At 55.6% G+C, this 17,856-nt stretch overlaps 5 protein-coding genes across 5 annotated transcripts; 1 reads left to right on the plus strand and 4 right to left on the minus strand.

Annotated features, from left to right (window-relative positions):
• Window positions 1-1,331: 1,331 nt before the first annotated feature.
• Window positions 1,332-3,516, minus strand: QBC33DRAFT_143290 (pyridoxal phosphate-dependent transferase). Its single transcript, XM_060422127.1, has 9 exons — window positions 3,307-3,516; window positions 3,182-3,227; window positions 2,992-3,124; window positions 2,665-2,929; window positions 2,575-2,606; window positions 2,261-2,518; window positions 2,070-2,188; window positions 1,566-2,000; window positions 1,332-1,498 (listed from the first exon to the last, which is right to left on the minus strand). The coding sequence occupies exons 1-9, from the start codon at window positions 3,401-3,403 to the stop codon at window positions 1,480-1,482; spliced, it is 1,404 nt and encodes a 467-aa protein (XP_060281721.1). The 5' UTR covers window positions 3,404-3,516; the 3' UTR covers window positions 1,332-1,479.
• Window positions 3,517-4,902: 1,386 nt separating this feature from the next.
• On the plus strand, window positions 4,903-5,997 carry QBC33DRAFT_455466 (uncharacterized protein; the record flags this gene model as incomplete). The annotated part of the gene is made up of 1 exon (XM_060424773.1): window positions 4,903-5,997. The coding sequence occupies one exon, from the start codon at window positions 4,903-4,905 to the stop codon at window positions 5,995-5,997; it is 1,095 nt and encodes a 364-aa protein (XP_060281722.1).
• Window positions 5,998-7,105: 1,108 nt separating this feature from the next.
• On the minus strand, window positions 7,106-9,328 carry QBC33DRAFT_560877 (uncharacterized protein; the record flags this gene model as incomplete). Its single annotated transcript, XM_060430092.1, has 4 exons — window positions 7,106-7,560; window positions 7,633-8,383; window positions 8,450-8,830; window positions 8,888-9,328. The coding sequence occupies 4 exons, from the start codon at window positions 9,326-9,328 to the stop codon at window positions 7,106-7,108; spliced, it is 2,028 nt and encodes a 675-aa protein (XP_060281723.1).
• Window positions 9,329-11,866: 2,538 nt separating this feature from the next.
• Window positions 11,867-15,965, minus strand: QBC33DRAFT_579629 (uncharacterized protein; the record flags this gene model as incomplete). Its single annotated transcript, XM_060431151.1, has 7 exons — window positions 11,867-12,125; window positions 12,191-12,655; window positions 12,727-13,035; window positions 13,105-13,674; window positions 14,686-14,750; window positions 14,787-15,153; window positions 15,211-15,965. 7 exons carry the CDS (start codon window positions 15,963-15,965, stop codon window positions 11,867-11,869), a joined length of 2,790 nt encoding a protein of 929 aa, XP_060281724.1.
• Window positions 15,966-16,935: 970 nt separating this feature from the next.
• Window positions 16,936-17,720, minus strand: QBC33DRAFT_579630 (kinase-like domain-containing protein; the record flags this gene model as incomplete). Its single annotated transcript, XM_060431152.1, has 2 exons — window positions 16,936-17,494; window positions 17,551-17,720. 2 exons carry the CDS (start codon window positions 17,718-17,720, stop codon window positions 16,936-16,938), a joined length of 729 nt encoding a protein of 242 aa, XP_060281725.1.
• Window positions 17,721-17,856: the final 136 nt, after the last annotated feature.

Raw genomic sequence — 17,856 nt, forward strand, 5'->3', positions numbered from 1 at the left:
CGACGCCATCCCTACCGCCTTGGCGTCCGCGCCTGCTGCTTCCCGACCGACGCCTGTAACTTGCCACGCCACAAACTTAAAAGGAAAGGAGAAAAGGCCTACCCCGACGCTTCTCCCCCTCCACCTCCTCCTCCTCCCCGGAGCGCCTCCAGCCTCGCCCGGTTCCTCCTCCCCAGCACGCGCACCGTGGTCCGCCTCTCGGGCTCGGTCATCTCCGCCCAGTTGGCCACCCGCGACAGCGTGCCGTCGGCGTGCACCACCAAGGGGCCCAGGTGGTCCAGCGCGACGGCCTCGCCGTCGACCGTCACCGTCGTGGTGGTGGTGCTGCCACTGCTGCTGTTGCCGCCGCCGCCACCGTCGGGGCCGGGTAGCAACGGCCGTTCCTGGTGGTGGTGGTGGTGGCTTTCTGCTGCTGGTTCTGCCTCGCGGTGGTGCTCAGGCCCCCGGCCCTCAGCATCTGGGCGATCGCTGGCGCCGCCGGGGCTGGTCCCCTGCGCGGTGGCTGCGAGCCGCGGCCTGTCAGTGGTGGTCGTTGACACGCCCTGGCGGGCGTCGTCGCGAACGGGTTCCCTGAGTGGCTGGGCTTGCAATGGTGAATTTCCGCCGCCTGATGGCGTGACTGCGGGGGTCGCGGCTGGCGTCGGGGTTGGGGGCACGTCGCTGGCCGCCGCCATTGCTGCTGTTTTGCCTGGGGGGGCTGTGGTTGTGCAGGGTCTGCCGATCGTTGAGGGCCAGATGCTGGGATGTTGATTGGGTTGAGATGCGGGTCGTCGCGGGAATATCGTCGTGGGGGCTATTCTCCTCAATATCCTGTTCATTTTGTTTTTATAGGGAGGTGTTCGTCGCAATTAAGATGGCCCACAGGAGGCTCTTATTTGGCTTGGCTTGGCGACCTAGACCTTCCCAAGATTCCATGGCATTCTACAAACTTGGCCTTTAGGCCTTGATTTCAACCCGTTTCGATTTCCCTACGTGCCCTATTTACTTCTATGACAGCGAATGGCACGAAAAGGAACTTCTCTTCAGAATTCAAACATTCAATTAGCAGTCATGAGGTCAACATTCAAGCCTTCGATCTTCAGTGCTGTGCGTCCAGTCCTCCCACGCTTAATCGGCCCGGAGCCAATCAATCAATGCATTTCGAAACCTTCGTGCTGCAGACCCCCACGCATCGGTGCACCTGAATGTGGTTAACCATTTTCGTCCAACCTTGATCGGCCGGGGTCTGGACGAGCCGGCGATGCCAGGGTTGCACAAATCATGTACGAATGGTATCAACCTGCAAGTTTGGGAAACCCAGCAATTGTTCCTGAATCATCAAAGTTTACCCAGCTATCTAGGTACCTACATCCGAACTTCTCAAGATGTCGATTCCCCCCCTTTCTGTCGATAGCCAGGAAAATTACTGCGTCTTAACGAGATCCTGCAGACTCTGCAGTAAATGGATCCGTCCATGCCTGACCCTCCCAGCGCCGCTCTTTAGTCCTTCTTCTTGAACCTACGAGCCAGGTTAGCATCACGGGTCTACTAGGTACAGCAGTGGGGAGGTTGGGGGGGCACCGTACTTGTTGATGACCCTCTCGATGCCGTCGCAGCCCATCTTGAGCGTATCCATCTTGGGCCCGTACGAGAAGCGCACAAAGTGGTGGCACGGGCTGTCAAACAGGTCGCGTCTCCTCGCCGGGTTGAGGTCGAAGAAGATGCCCGGCACGACGATGACCTTCTCCTCCAGGCAGGCCTGGAAGAAGTTGAGCCCGTCCGAGATGGGTCCCGGCAGGCCCTCGAGGTTCAGCCACAGGTAGAAGGTCGAGTCCGGCACGTGCTTGATCGTGAAGCCCATCTCCCGCAGCCGCGCCACCACGTAGTCGCGCTTCTCCCGGAAGTGCTTCTGCAGAGCCGCCATCTCCTTCTGGACCTTCTCGGGCTCCAGCATGGAGACCGCCGCCTCCTGGAAGGGGACGTTAGTGCCGCCGTCGAGGTACGAGCCGCAGGAGCCGATGCTGCGCCGGCGAATTTGCTCAGTTAGCTTCCGCGTCACTGCTGGAAGGGAAGGTGGGTGAGAGACTAACGCCTTGATGAACTCCTTGGGACCAAGGATCCATGCCACGCGCCAGCCTGGCAGGCGGAAGCGCTTGGTGAGGCCGTCGATAATCAACACGTCGTCTTCATCGACGTCCACGACATTCTCCTAGAGAGCAACTAGCGCGTCAGCTACCTAGTCTCGCCGACGCTTTAGTCAGGCAAGAAGATCACGGCTTACCGCAGTGCTGATGGTAGAACCATCACAATCGCTTGTGTAGTTGTATCCCGAGTAGAACTCGTCGCTCACCAGGGTTGCCCTCCCACGGCAGATATTCTGAATCTCCTCCAGGTCGTCGTTCCGAACCACCCTACCAGTGGGGTTCCGGGGGTTGGAGGTAATTATGACTCCCGTGCCCCGGGCAATCTCCTCCGCAATCTTGTCCGGGTGGATATGATACCCGTCCTCCTCCGACAAGGGGACCGGGATCGCGGCAAACTATGGGCCCTTATTGAGCCTTCTGATTATCCCCTCGGAAGAAGACTCGAACTTACGTTTTTGAACAGGGAGAGCATCTCATTGTACGCTGAAAGGGGTCAGCTGGGCGTCGCACCACGGGGGGGCTATAGCTGGAAGCTGCTCACCTGTGTAATCCGGGATGAAGAACCCAACGTAGGCATTATTGAGCACGGCAGCAATGCGGATCAGCCCGGCCCGACCTCCGGGCACAATTGCGACGTTTTCCCAGGTATATTTGCTGGGCTTGTCCTTGCGGTGCATCTCGTTGTAGAGGTGCGCGACGGCCTCCCGCAGGGGTTTAATGCCCGCCGTCGGCCCATACTCTCTACTATTTACCGAGATGTCGAGCGTCTTGGGCTTCGGGAAGCAGCCCTCGATGTCGTCGTCGACCTGCAGAAGTTTCGGTATTCTGCCCACAAGCGGAGTAGGGGGAAGGGAAGTCACTCATATACCTCGGGGGCACCTTGACCTAGATTTGCCCACTTGTCGGGCTCCTCGAAGAAGCCGAACTCGCCGGCCCTCTCGCTGCACCAGACAACCCCAGTCGAGGCTCGGCTCGCATCTAGGCCAGCGTGGGGAAGATGCCTAGACAGCGGTGGTTAGGCTCTAGTGCTGCAGGTGGGATTGGGAGAGACGATATACCCTTCGTGGGCAGCTCGAAACTGGCGATGGATCTTGCTGCTAGTCTCTGGAGGGACATGGTTTTAGTAGTACAATCATCAACTAGTTTCCTCGTCAAGTGGGCTGAGCGAAAACCACCAACCTACCGCTCATGGCAGGTTCCCCAACGGAGAACCTCCGCGCCGGTTTTGGGACACCGGTATTGCGGTTGATACTGAACTTGCGGTTGTTAAACGACTGCATGATTGCGGCTGAGGGGGAAAGGGTTCCTGTAGGATAAGTTGACTGGGAGGTTTCCCAGCTTTGCGGTCAAGATGGCAGGTGAGCGCTGAGAGCGAGAGGACTGCTGAGGAACACGTATTGTCCGGTCGATGATTTGTGGCAAATATGCCGGTGGGCTTCACTTGGAAATGAAACCGAGGAGGGAGTGAAGGGAAGGAAGATAGGAAGGAGGCAGCCAAAGCTTGTCTTCACCGGTACTTTGCGGATGGAAATGTTACAAGCATCCAATTACTACGATTGTTGGACATCGGGCAGCAGTGACTGGAATCCTGGCGGCATCGCAACCAACTAGTAGCCGCCGCATTTGTCACAGTATCACAGTATACGCCAGATGGGAAACTCAGCTGCATTAGACCGGCAGTAGAGGACAAGGGAAGGCAACGATCCAAACGACCAAACCTAGAAGGTTCTTGCCGATTTCACTCCATTCACATTGACATATGTTTCATTGAGGATCCCGTTTAGGGTGGATTAGATTGCCTTTCAACCATCGAAACACCTCAGCGATGGCCTGGAAATGAGACCCGATCGATGAATGACAGTAATCCTAGGGGTTTTGGGTTGGTTCTACCCCGCCGATCCGTAACTATCAGGAGGGAGCCAATCAATATCCACACTTGACGGCAACGTGGTAGGGAGGCGGCATCCTGCGCGCTGGAGTCTGTAGTTACTGTTAAAAAGGGCCCATGATGGACCTCTCATCACTGACAGTCTGCTTTGAACTTGTCGCACTAGGGGCGTGGGTCTCCCACCACAAGCACAGCCGAAACTCTGCGCCGGTCTCACTTGAATGGCAATCAACCAAACCCGGACAACGCCTGTCGTACAGGAGCTACCACGCCGGAAAGGCTCAACTGCCTGGCACGCCTGGGTATGCAGACACGGCAGAGTAGAAATTACGGCGAGTCAGTGGGGGCCTGGCTCCACTATTGGTGTCAGCCTGACTGTGGCTAAGCAGGCTGTGTAGCCAAAGTCCCCGCCAAACAAATTTCCACAGCCACGAATAATCACGTGCTAATTTGCTGCCCCAATCTCTTGGGCGCCTTGAGGCACCTCACTAGTACCTCTTGCGGAGTATCACCATATCACCAAGGAAGGCAGTGGAAGGCGTTCTTTCTTACGCCCCTTCGTGATCCGCAAGAGGCCGAACGAGGTTGACATTAAGATTGAGGCGAGAGTTGGGGTCATCGCCAAGTTATTCATTATTCAGTATATAGAGTTTCCACGTTAGGTGCCATAAAGGATGGATGCTAAGTCTTGCCACAACACACACAAAGGCGCAGTTGCAAGTGAATCCCTTCACCGACGAAAGCTTTATTCACACTGCCTCTTTCTGTCGAACTTTAAGTCATTACTCCACTCCCCGCAAACGGAGTCCCCATCACTGCTTCTTTAAGAGCTTTCTCTTCCTCGAACTCGATCACCCTTTCTCCAGAATGCAACACCAGAATCCATCCACCATGTCTGAGGACTACCGTAGATCATTCCTTGGATCGTCCAAGCTTGGGACTTTCAAGAGCAAGCTGTCAAGAAAACCCAGCAACTCGGATCGTCCTACTACCAACTCCGCCACCTCCCAGCAGAGCAGCACCATGAACAACCCCTTCGGCAGCCCCGCGCCGGCAACACGCCGTCCACGTATGTCACTTAGCCCAGTCCCTCCATGCCACCATACTAACGGACCTCCCACAGGTGTGGAACCCCCACCGCCGTCATACAACGAGGCCGTCGCCACGCCCAACAACACAGTCGACGCAGCGTCTCGCCGGTCAGCCGTCATCAGCGCCGACAGCCTCAGCACGGCCGAGGACCCGCACGCCTTCCTGGCCGCCTTCGACACCGTCTTCCTGATCGACGACAGCGGCAGCATGGCGGGGCGGTCGTGGCGCGAGACGGGCGCCGCCCTGCGCGCCATCGCGCCCGTGTGCGCCTCGCACGACGCCGACGGCGTCGACGTCTACTTCCTCAACGCCCGCAACCGCCACCCCTCCTCTGCCGGCGCCATCGGCGGCGGCGGCTTCCACAACCTCCGCTCGGCCGCCGCCGTCGAGGACCTCTTCTCTGCCGTCCGTCCCGGCGGCGGCACCCCGACGGGGACGCGCATCCAGGCGATCCTGGGCCCGTACGTGACGGCGTTCGAGCGTGCCGTGGCGGCCGCCGGCGGCGACGCCGACGCGGCGGGCGTCAAGCCCGTCAACCTCATCGTGGTGACCGACGGCGTGCCGACCGACGACCCGGAGTCGGTGCTGCTCGGCCTGGCCCGCAGGCTGGACCGCGCCAACGCGCCGCCGTACCAGGTCGGCGTGCAGTTCTTCCAGGTCGGCGACGAGCCGGGCGCGCGGGAGGCCCTGCTCGAGCTCGACGACGGGATCGCGGGGGAGGTCGGCGCCGGCGCCGTCAGGGACATGGTCGACACCACCACCTGGGACGGCGAGCGCGGCGTCCTGACCGCCGACGGCATCCTCAAGGCCGTGCTGGGGGGCGTCGTCAAGCGGCTCGATCGCAGGCGAATCAGCCTCGAGGGCAGGCGCGGCGGCCGCCGCGGTGCTGCTTAAGTTTGTCCAGGGGGGGGGCCGCTTTACTGTGTTACCTTGCTTGGCATTTTCGGGGTTTCCGGTTCGGGGGTTCATGCGGGCAGTTTGGAGTTTCTGGCACCTCTTCTTCCTTCCTTCTTTCTTGCTTTGTATTACTATCACTACTAGACTTCCTATAGACTGGCGGATGGGGGATTGGTGATCAAGGAGAGGAGTTATTGATACCCCATCATTTAGACAGGTAGACAAAGAACCGACTTCGCTAATTTGCTGGAATACGAGGCTCGTTGTGCCTCCAGTTTGCCGTATGTATCCGCTTGCAATCAACATCATCTGCAAACCCTAGGGAAGAAGTGACCCCTGAATGGAAAACGCCCCGGTGGCGAAGTTCCGGTCCACTCTATTCCTCCCTTCCTTCTGACACGCATTCAAGAAGCATCACGGGGCACGGAAGGAGGCTGAGCTCGAAAATTCAACTCCCTTTCCGTTCTCAGACCATCTCTACCTATCTGCCGTAAGGGAAACACATGAACGAATCCAAGGATGTCGGTTACCCACCCGCCTAACCAATCCATCTTTGTCGTCCGTCATATCAAACCAGTCCCCCCCCTGGATAGGATAGAAAGCAGTCTGTTTGCGGGAGAAGAAAAAGAAAGAAGAGGAAAAGAAATCATTAAAAATACTGGGTTGTCACAGTGATTTTCCCCTCCTCTCCCTAATTATGCCACTGGGACTAAGAACTCAGCTTTCTTCTTCTTCTCCCCTTTACCCCTTTCCCCCATTTCCATTATTGAATGAAGATCCATCCATCAAACGCCCTAAAAACTCCTCGTCCAAGGATGGCCTGTCCAGGCTTGCCAAGTAGAGAGAAATCTGTGGCTGCGGGGTTATATCCCCTCCCACCGTGACATCAAGCGACGGGAAAGGCGGATGGGGGAGAGGGAAGGGGAGTTAGACGACGCACAATGGAAAAGAAAAATGACGAGTCCGTTTCAGAGAGCTATGATGGCACGTCTAGTCGGTCGGGTAACGATAGTTTCCCGACCGACGCATTAGTATCCATCCGAACGGGGAAACGAAAGGGAAGGGAAAACCTCCGGAGTGGGAAAAAAACCATGCCACACCACCCCTAGTTCATGACGAGAACCTCGGAGCGGAGCACCCGCCTGGGGACGGCGGTCAGGCCGCGGTCGTCGCGGAGGGTGATGAGCGGGGTGACGACCAGCTTGAGGCGCCACTGCTTCATCTGCAGGGTGACGGGGTCGACGACCGTCTCCTTTGCGGCGTGCGACTCGACCGAGAACTTGCTGCACGTGTTGCTCCACGCGAACTGGATGTGCTGGCGCGACTGGAACATGTTGGCCGACGCCTGCAGGACCAGCACGGTTATGTTGTGGAGGTCGTAGGCGGCGTCGGACCGCGAGGCCGAGCTGTCCATCAGGGGCCCCACGATGGTCTTGAGGCGCTGGTGGTGGAAGTTCTCCTTGCGCTGCCGGAAGGACGGGAACTCGGGGTCCATGAGGATGATGTTAATATGGCTCGCGATCTGGTCGACGATGGACTGCCGCTCGAACGTCTTGTACACTGTAAAAATATGCGTGTCAGCATACTTGCATCTGGTTAGGAAATTGGGGGGGGGAGCGGCGCAAGACTCACACTCCGTGCTCTGCAGTCTCTGCGAGAGGGCGTTCAACTTGGAATCCACGTCCTCGCGGAACTCGGTCCATCCCTCGACAGCAAACATGCAGTTGATGATGTACTGGAGCATGAGGCGCTCCACGAAATAGACCCTCGACGATCCCTCCTGCAGGAGGTATTTGGCGTGGGAGGCGCCACTCTCCGGCCGGCCTGGGTAGATGATGTCGCTTATGTAGTCCCAGAGCCTGGGTGCTCGAGCCTGGATCTGTGCCGCGTCATCGGTCTTGACCTGGTTGGCATAAGTGCTGCACCACCCGTGGACCATGGAGAAGACCTTTCCAAAGCTCTCCTGCCAGTGCATAATTGTAGCCTCTACCTCGGGGGAGGCCTTGGCCACGAGCGCCTGGCTTGGCCCGGACGCGACAGGGCTCCCAAGCTCGTTGGAAGTGTAGCGGGGACGGGGTTCCTCGAACTTGTAATGGCCGCCATTCCCCGTATTGTTGTAACTGGCACGGAGAGCCGGGGTGGATCTAGGCTTGGATCCAGATGATCTCGGGCCGGCACCGGGAAACGCGGATGATGGCCGAGGCGGAACGGCGAAGGGGATTCTGGGAGATGCCATCCTCGACGAGTGGGATACCGACGTCATGCCGGTGGTAGGCGTATTGGCTCTATTGGTCGAGTTAGAGCCATTGGTCTTCTCTCGGGGATCACGGCTAGCAGGGGCGAAGAACAAGTGACGCTTGCCGTTCAGCTGCTCCTCGTACATCTGAACATGGGTGTGTTAGCAATGCGTATATCTCTTGTGCTTTTTGGCTCGAGAAGAGGTACAAACCTTGATCTTCTCTTGGTCGATCTTGCTCTGCTCTTCCATCGACCGCAAGACGTCCTGGTATGTCTTCTGGAGCTCCTCGCTGTTCGTCTCAGCAGACTGGGTCTCTCGGCGGGCCGTGTCAATATCGTGCCGGAGGCGCTCAATCTCCACTGCCTGTAGTCCGGCTGTTGCCTGGACACGATCACAATCCACCATCTTCTCCTCGAGGTGGCGTGAAAGCTTGTCGATGGCCAGCGTCACTCTGGCGAGGCTTTGGCTGGTCTCCTTCAACTCGTATTCAAGCTGGTGGGCAAATTGCGGGGGCATGTCAGCCCGCCTACGAGCTCCCTGGATGATACCGTTGATACGTTGGTGGGCAATGCGGACGTGGAAGTGCGCAGCCTTGTGATGCTGTTAGTCATGGATACTCTTCTCACAAATCAGAGTAAAGGTGCGTACCTGTTGATCCGGATGGGCAGTCGTGTTTAGATTTCCAATCGACTTGCTCATCTCCTCTATGCCATGCTTCGAGTTGTCGGCAGAGTAGTATCCCCGGCTGGTGGAAGGATGGGCTGGGGGAGGAGCGACGCTACCCGCGGGGATTGTTTCGAGAACTGTGCTGTTATATGCCACGATAGGGGCAGGGCAGGCATAGTCGGGGCTGGAAAAATTGCTTCTCAGAAACTCCCCATCAGAAATTGGCCGAGGAGGTCTGACGCCATAGTAGGATCGAGGCTCCGGCTCGGAGTTGGGGAAAGGGCTGCGGGCGTACCCTCCGGCTTCTTCTTTTCGATCTCCCCCGTGGATCGACAAACGGTCATTCGCCCACCTAGGCGGAGTCCGTGGCGACGACAGGAGAGGGACGCCACCCTCGCTCTGCTCGCTAGGCGAGGTAGACATGCTTGGGGTGGTATTTTTCTTGTGGACTTGATCTGATATCTGGAAGGAGGGTGAAGATCTTGACAGGCGCTTTCGGACTAGAGATCCTAGGACCGCCGACTGTCAGTTTTAAGGGCAAGTATTCGGAAGGTGACTGGTGCTCGGAAGGTAATAGATCAAAATCTAAAAGTGAGAGGGGCAAGGGAAGCGGAAGGAAAGATGGAACGATGACCAGAGGAAGTCCAAATGAGATGAAGATTCTCAGGTGGAATCAGACGCAGGTTAAGGGCAACAGATGAAAGAGGGATGGTTGGATGATGGCTGTCAAGCAGTGTTGTGGCGGAATTACCTGGTCTTGAAGGCTGGCAGGGAATTTGATTGGGGAAGGGGAAGATAATATGGAAGATGTCTTGGGATGGATGGAGCTGCCTGGAAAGAGTGAGAGATATGGTGAGGGATGTGGTGAGGGATTTCCTGAGGGATCTTGTGAGAGATCTGGTGAGAGAGGTCACTGGGTAGAGTTGCCAGAGGGACGGCATAGGTAGATAAAGTAGTACCTTGGACTCGAGTTTTCAAGATGCGTGATGAGGGCCCTGTCTTGTAGACTGTGGTGCCGATTAGTAGGGCGAGATATTACCGTTGATAGTCGTCCCGAGGTAGGAAAGATGGTGATCGGGAGAAGAAAGAGGCAGGTCACGTCAAGTCTTGGCCTAGGGACTCGTTGTGCGAAAGAGAACCTTTCAGTCGGCCAGAGGTAGTTATAGTAGCTACCGCAGGGAGACACACCGGGGGGTGTGTCTGCAGCAGAGGCAGAAAGAAAGGAGTGAAGAAAGGCGGTGGTCCCATGAGGTATCAGGAAGGAAAGTGAAGACTTACCTTGTGGAAAGATGTTTGCTTCTAGTGACGTAGGTTGATAAGGGCGGAGAGTTGTGAATATTTTGGTCAGGTCCACCACGTCCACTGTGTTGGTTCAAAAATCCGCAGAGATTGAAGCGAAAGTGAGGTCGATATCAGGGTGAGTGGTAGAGAATAGTAAGCTCCTTCCCTCCAAGTGAGATGGATCTAGAAGTTGGGCAGATCGTAGGCAAGGCTGACCTGCCAAAGACGTTTCAGGGGGAGGGCGTTATCTCGAATGCTCGGTCCCTACCAGACAAGCCCTAGGTGGAGGAGAAAGGGACAGTTGATCTTACCAGTCGTTCTGACTTGACTCTCTAGAACCTTGGGTCTGTAAAAGAAGGGCGATTGGTTAGCTACGCCGTTTCGGGGATTATGAAAAGAGAACGTTGGCCATGGCGTTGTGAGGCCGGCGATGTGCCTGCCTGAATAGGTAACTGTGCATATGTCTCGTCTTCTTTCATTCTTCAGATAAATGGAAGATGCCTGGGAGATCAGAATCACAATATACTGAGACTAGTCGAGGGCATGTATCTCACAGGCAAAGATTTATTATATATTTCAGGGGTAGCCACAGCAAAATGCTAAACTCCATTTGGCTGGCTGGAAGTCGGGAAAACGAGAGGCCTAGACCATTTCAATAGCCACATTACGTCCAAGAGGATGGTGATCGATGGAGTCAATGGGAAAAACCTCGAGCATCGGAATAAGACACGGGAGGTCCCCATTCCCTGATGATCCAAAGCATGGAGAGGAAGACCGGCTAGAGAGAGGACAAGGAGGCGCTGGGCCACCCCGCATGCCACAATGCTGCCAGGGTGATAGGATAATAATCAGGGAGCCAAAAGAAGAAGGGACAAGGAAAGTTGCTTCGTTAAAAGAGACGGGAACGAGCCCAAACGTTAATCCCACGGTGCATGAGGATGATGTTGAGATTAATGGGGAATTTAATTGACAGTAACCTAGCCGAAACTCCTATTAGGGCACCTGCAACATGCTACCTACGGCAAATGGGGTAATGGGGGCCTTCCGGATCGGACAAATCCTCCGAACGTCGGGAATCGATCTAGGTACAAAGATCAGCATCATGAATGCCATGTAAACAGTTCGATGGATGTCGGCCTCCTCGTCGTGCCGAGGGGCTAAAGCGAATGCAGACGGTTTTCTGCAGCTGTGTGGTATCAGTGAAACACCAACGCGATTCTGCCAGACCGGATACCGAATTAAACTCGTACAGGGGTTGCGGGGCGAGTCGTTGCGTCGTCTCGGGGCAGAATGGTGAACTAGCTAGGGCCAGTGCAAGACATCCACTCGTTAGAAGGAGACAAACGGGGACAGAGAGGGTCTCTCGGTTCTTTCCTTCCTTTTTCCTATTTTTTTTCTCCTTCGTTTTCTTGTTCTTATTCATCCTTGCTTGGACGGTTTCTTCCAGGTCATGGTGGTTTGAGAAGGGGGAACTGACATGATCAGGACTGGCGCGGGGTCGTGGTCGGTCAGGTCGTGGAGGTGAGGCGAAGCGAGGCGAGGTGAGGTCGGGGATCGGATATTCGAGATACTGCCAAGTCATGTCAGCCTGGCAACCTGAAACCAGGAGCCAGGAGCCAGATCAAGGGCCTACCGGGAGGAACCCTAAAGGCAGCATCTTGTCAAGTGGAGATTAGCGTCTCAGATCGCCTTGGTGCGAGAGAACAAACTGCTGTAGACTGCGTCCACAACAGGTGCAGCGGTGATCATCCTCCCGCCGAAGTAGCGGCCGTTCAGGCCCTTGATGGCATTCTCGCCGCCCTGGACCTTGTCGAATTTGAGGTAGATGTCGCCTGGGGAGTTGGTATCTAAAGAAATGTGAACGACGTGACCATATTTCTCCTCAGCCTCTTGGCGGACGTCATCCTCCAGCTCCTTGATCCAGTCCTCGCCCTCTTCCCTATAACACACAAGAGTTAGAATCACAGCATGGCCACTTAGATGAGGTCGGATGTGGGGACTTACTCAGTGGGGTCGAACATATTCCGGAGGACAACGCAACGGCTCGCCATGTTGACGTTAATGGGGAGAGGCTTGGCCTCAGTCTTGGGCTTGATAATCTGTCGTTCATTGGTGCCATTAGAGGGTTCGTCAGTTCTGGCCAACTTTCTCATGAGGGCATCTCGGCTGTAGTTGTTAAAGTTGACGCCGGCCACGTCGGTGTCGTCGAGGGCGCTGGCGCCAGTACCCTTTTCATTGTCTCGGCCACCGGCGCGATCGAAGGCTGAGTTTGCGGCTCCTCGTCCTCCAGCACCGGAGAAGGCCGATCCCTGATACTGTTGGTTCTGGCCTTGGAATCTCTGCAAGAGATTGGCAGTTGACTCTGGGGTAAACTTATCGTTGCCAAGACCAACACGGATGGGGCGACCAGCAAGATCGAACCCGTTCATCTTCTCCAAGGCCTCTCTGGCCTGACCAGCGTCGCGGAACCTGGGAGTGGGCATGTTAGTAGCTGCTACGTCACAGAGGAGCGCTTCTAGCATGGGAGGACTTTAACTTACTGGACGAATCCGTAGCCGCGGCTGCGGCCGGTATCATCCTTCTGCAGCTGGACGAACTCTAGCTCACCAAATGGCTCAAAGACATTCTGGAGGTCCTGTTCTGTAATGCTGAAGTGGATGTTTCCCACATAGAGGCGGTGGAATGGGATCGAGTTGGGGTGTTGCCCGGAGGCTTCCGTATTACGGACTTGGCGATTCTTCTCGGCCTCCGTAAGCTGGACGATGACAGGAATACCTAGGAGCTTTTGGCCCGTAAGCTGAAGGGCGGCAGCGACAGACTCTTCGTTTTTGAATTCCACATAGCCGACACTTTGAAAGGGAGTTAGCAGGGGCTTCGGAGAGTAGGGTTGGGGGGAGAGGGGGGGGGAGGGCACATACCCTTTGGAACGATTGCTGACGCGATCTTTAACTATCTGAGCTTCAGCCACAGGCCCAACCTTCTCGAAGAACTCCTTGAGTTCCTTGGTGCGAAGACGGGCCGCAAGCTGCTGGACAAAGACAGTGCGACGGTCACGCTCATCCTCAGTCAGCTGTGCAGGAGGGGCATCGCGGGGGGCATTGCGATTGTCACCACCACGGAGGCGGTCTCGTTCGTCATCGCGTCGGCGATAGCCATGGTCGTCACGGTCTCGGTCGCGACGGTGACCACCTCGGCGGTTGCGATAGTGGCCATTTGGAGAGCGGGTGCGAGTGCGGGAGCGTCCACCTCTGCTGCGGTAATAATCACCGTCTCTATCACGACGTGAGTGTCGGCGATCAGAATCACGGCTTCGGCTTCTGCGCCTACTTCTGTGGCTGCCAGTTTCACTTCTTGGGGTGTCTCTTCCATGTTCACTCGGGGTGCCCCGGCGGCTGCCACGGTGCTCAGGGCTGCGAGTCCGGACTTTGCGCTCCCGATCTCGGTCTCGCCCCTGGCCCCGGTTGCCATTGCCATCGCGGGAAGTCTCACTGTTGCTGAGTCGGCCATTCTTGGGTGAATCACCATTGACACTGGCTTTGGTAGCCTGCTCCTTGGCAGCAGCCGAGTTGGCAGTCGAATCGAGCAATGCCTCAACGTCTAGGCCCGACATGTTTGCAACGGGAGGGAGATGTTTGTACTACTCAGGTAACTCTGTAATCCCGTTAGATGACTGCTGCAAGTTCTATGTTGTCGGCACAATCGTGCTGAGGATGCGCGGAAAGACACAGGTTTTGTGTGGCTGGTCTTGTGACTTGAGTCAGGCTGAACTCGAGATGCCTGGGGGGGGGGGCGAGATTTGGCAAGTGGGGAGTGGGGACGGGAGAAAATGTGAAAAATGGAGGGCGGAAAGTAAAATCTGAGAGGCGTCGAGTGACTTGTCACGTGCTTACCTTCTGGATTTCAAGCTTTTTTGCCTGTACCTGGTACCTTGATAGCCTCGATAGCCCAGGAGAGGAGGACGAGTCGCTGAGATTGGTAGGTTGAGCTTTATTTCTCAGCTGCACAGCCAGAAATATAGATATTAAATCTTGACTTTGCCAGAAGAATGATTCAAGCCGAAGGATGATCTGCTGCTTGACGCACGCGCGCAGTTCTGTTCACACAGGCGGGATGCTAGGTGCAGGATACCGACGCGATGCGGGGTGGTTGTGTGCAGGGTTGTGAAGGTCGTGCCAAGCCTAAGATTTCACTGCTTCGGAGGTGTCGGGCCAAGGGCCCCAAGGTAGGTACGTACCCGCCTTTGGAAATAGCGCTGCTAGGTACCTTGGTACATGGGCAGCCAGACCTTCATGTATGAGCACTTAAGTGTCAGTACAGATTGATCGTGAGTATTACTTATTAAGATATCAAGCATTATTAGGGGTTTCCCTTGAGAGTAGCCATCCCCAGCCAAGCATAAATACATTCCCCCTGAAACACCATCCAGCTGTGACCCCCATGACAAGCAAGTGCTGTAACCTGATTAAGTTGGGAGGACCTGATTAAGTTGGGAGGGTGACAGTTCCAGCTTCCTCCCTTCTTCTCCTTCTCCTTCTCCTTTTCTTCCTGATGCATTACCTTCGCCCTCCACTGTGTTTTATGATGTCTTCACTAGAGTTACAATCTCAGTACCAAAAACGCGATCCCAGAAGCGGCTGGTGATGCCGAAGCCATTTTCATAGTCCAGGAAGTGATGTTGGAGATGGTACTTCTTCAGCCCCTTGTACCACAGTGGTAGGTTCTGGTGATGGAGGAAGTAGTGCGTTAGGTCGTAGCAGATGTATCCGAAGACGGCGCCGCAGAACACAGTTGTGGCGATATTCCAATCCCAGAAGAAGATGAAGTGGGCCAGCTTCCAGAACGGAGAAGCAAGAGCAACAAAGAGGGTAGGGGGCATCACCAGCCGGAGCTTGTCCATGGGAAGATAGTGGTGGACGCCATGGAGGACGAAATGCAGCGTGAGGAATACATGGTTGTCGGGCAGGTAACTTAGAGAAGCGTCAGTACAGTACACCACGGTCCAATCTGGGGAAAGAGTTTCTTACTGGTCGAGGTGGAATAGGCAACGGTGAATGACATATTCCAGTAGGGTCCAGATCGAGATGCCTAGAACGAAGTAGGCAGCTTGTTCCAAGCCAGTGTTGAATCCTTGGTGAGCAAGGTAGACGCCGTAGCAGACGGGTGGTAGCCATATGATGGGGATCAGCCACCATGGAGTCTTGGAAAGAGGCTCGAGGAAGTTTCCGAACAGGGGGGCAGATTCGCCGCCCTTGTAATGCCGTGGCCGGTGGACCTGGTCTAGATAGAACTCTTTGCTAAAGCCCCCGTACCAGACCTGTGAAAAGAGCGGGCGGTTCAGGTCAAGGAATTTGTGTGTCTTGTAGTCTCCGACAGGGTCCGTCTCCTTGTTCAGATCCTCCTCACACGACATGCCCGTCCTTGGATGCACGTCGGGTGCATTGCCAGCGGCTTTGGCGCTGCCGTTGGCCACGCCGTTGGCCACACAGTTGGCCGAAGCCGAGCCATTCGCAGCAGCCTTGCCCGAGGCTAGAAATCCAACTAGTGACTCATCGAGGACCTCGTAGGCTGTTTCCGAATGCGGGTGCGAGGTCTCGTCCTTGAGTATATCTGCGACGTCCTTCCCAGCATATTGAAGCACCAAGTCGGCACCGCCGGGATGGGAGTCGACAAAATCAGTCAAGTCGTAGACATTCTTTCCCAGCGTGACATAGAGAGACTTCTTCGTGTTATGCGACTCGACTTCGGCGAGCGTAAAGGTCGGGAGAGTGGCGGAGGGCATCTCGAATAGAAGATGGGGCGATCTTATAAGACAATCAATCTATCGAGGGGCGACGGAGGACGACGGCTTTAAAGAGAGATGGCACGGCGGCCGAGGCAGAGGTGGAGGATAGAGGCAGGCGACAGAGGCCTTCAAACGCAACAAGGACAAATAAGGCGGATGGGATTTGAAAGCGAATAGGGGTTTAGAAATCATTTCAGTCTGGACAACTTTGCACCCTGAAGTTTTTAGGGGTTTGCGACGCGAGGAAAGCAGAGCCCGTCAGCAGAGAAGCAGAGCCCGCCGTCTCCGGCCAATCAGGGTAAGCTGGGTTGAGCGCAGGCCCGTGCAAATTTCTAGAAATCCGGCGCTTCCGTAACCAATCTTGGCGAGATTAACGGAGTATCGCCCCATTCTTCAGACGTCACTGGCTCTTTTCCTCCTTGAAGAACGTGAAATTATCAACAGCTTCTACTTGGCATAGGCATTTCCATAACCCCATCCGATCTGCTAGTTAAGGAACACGTGATCCATTCTAGGTCTGCCTTATCAGCCAGCTCCGTCCTCCATCTTTTTAAGATTCAGACAACCGTTTAATGTACCGGCGCGTGAACTTGCCACAAATATGGGCCAGTAGTCGCTCGACTGAGGTTGACATGAAATCCCGCGGTTCTTTGAATTCTCCCGCATCAGACCATGCCATGCCACCAGTCTTGCGCTCGCCAATCACTCTCACGTCCTGCTAGATTAATGGCGTGACAACTGCCCGGTGGGGGAGAAGGATGGATCGCTTCTGGGTAAGGAAACGGCCCACGTAAACAATTAACTAGGTATGTGCGACAAACAGCCATGTGGTACGTCGAAAAGAAAGGAGCCGCTCATCGATTCGACGGAGAAGGCCATAACTCTTAGGCGGCAGCAATTTGGGACATACTCCAGAATAGAGAACTGGTGCCATAGACAGGATGGCCCATGTCGTTGTAGTGGCACTTCAGAAAGGGGGGAAATACTTGCGCCGTATGCTATCCATTCGCAGCTCGTGAGGTGCCGGCGTCAAGAATCTGCCTACCTCCTGTTGCCAGAATGGATTATATGAATTAACATTCCAGGCACACGTGTATTCCCAGTAGGACGGAGACCAGCCCGATGTTTCCCAGTCAATAATGCCCACCACATCGTCTCCCCGCACCAGTATGTTCAAGCTACTCAGGTCGCCGTGTGTAAAGACCAGGGTATTGCAAGGTCGTTTGTAGTACGTCAAAAGCTCGACTAGGTCGGGAGGAAGCTTTTCAAAGTTGGCATCCAGATCAGGCTCGTTCGCCAGCGCCCTATGGAATTCGCAGACAGTGCTAAATGGGCCCCAGAGCAGTTTTGAAGCTAGGCGACAGTCGTAGAAAGGGCCGCCATTGACATTGGCAACACCCATCCCCTCCGGTGGTTGTATAGTGCGAAGCTCGGAAACCATGCTCCTTAGCTGATCTAGAATCCGTCTCTTGCTTTCCTCGGTGCGCGAGAGCCAGCCACTCGCGGCTATCTCTCCGTCCATCTTGCTCATGACGATGTATGTGGAACCGTTGTGGACAAAGGCGCAATACACTTTGGGCACGGGGATGAGGTATGTTGGGCAACGAACTGCATTGCATGTGCTTCGGCTAGGTTCGAGAAAGGCTTCACTTTGATGCAGAAGCCAAAAACAGACAGCAGTCCCCCAGAGGGCTTCCAGAGTCGGCTCAGGTACTTTTGCGATTTGACCCTGATGGCGAGAATGGTTAGCATCCGGGCTAGCAGTCCACCGTTGATCGGTTGGACTCCATTTGCAGGCTCTCTAGGACTCGGATTCTGGGGTCAGGGATGATTGTGTGGGCGACAATGACCAAATCTGGTCGCGGACTATGTTGGAAGAATGGATGAG

The sequence above is a fragment of the Phialemonium atrogriseum genome (genome assembly GCF_030411735.1).
Source record: "Phialemonium atrogriseum strain 8032-3 unplaced genomic scaffold QBC33scaffold_19, whole genome shotgun sequence".
Lineage (NCBI taxonomy): Eukaryota > Fungi > Ascomycota > Sordariomycetes > Cephalothecales > Cephalothecaceae > Phialemonium > Phialemonium atrogriseum.

Coding starts and splice junctions, on each gene's coding strand:
- QBC33DRAFT_143290 (XM_060422127.1), bottom strand. CDS start 3,403: ATGCAGTCGTTTAACAACCGCAAGTTCAGTATCAACCGCAATACCGGT. Junction 3,228..3,306: donor TGGGGAACCTGCCATGAGCG/GTAGGTTGGTGG, acceptor ATGTCCCTCCAG/AGACTAGCAGCAAGATCCAT. Junction 2,519..2,574: donor TGCTCTCCCTGTTCAAAAAC/GTAAGTTCGAGT, acceptor AAGGGCCCATAG/TTTGCCGCGATCCCGGTCCC.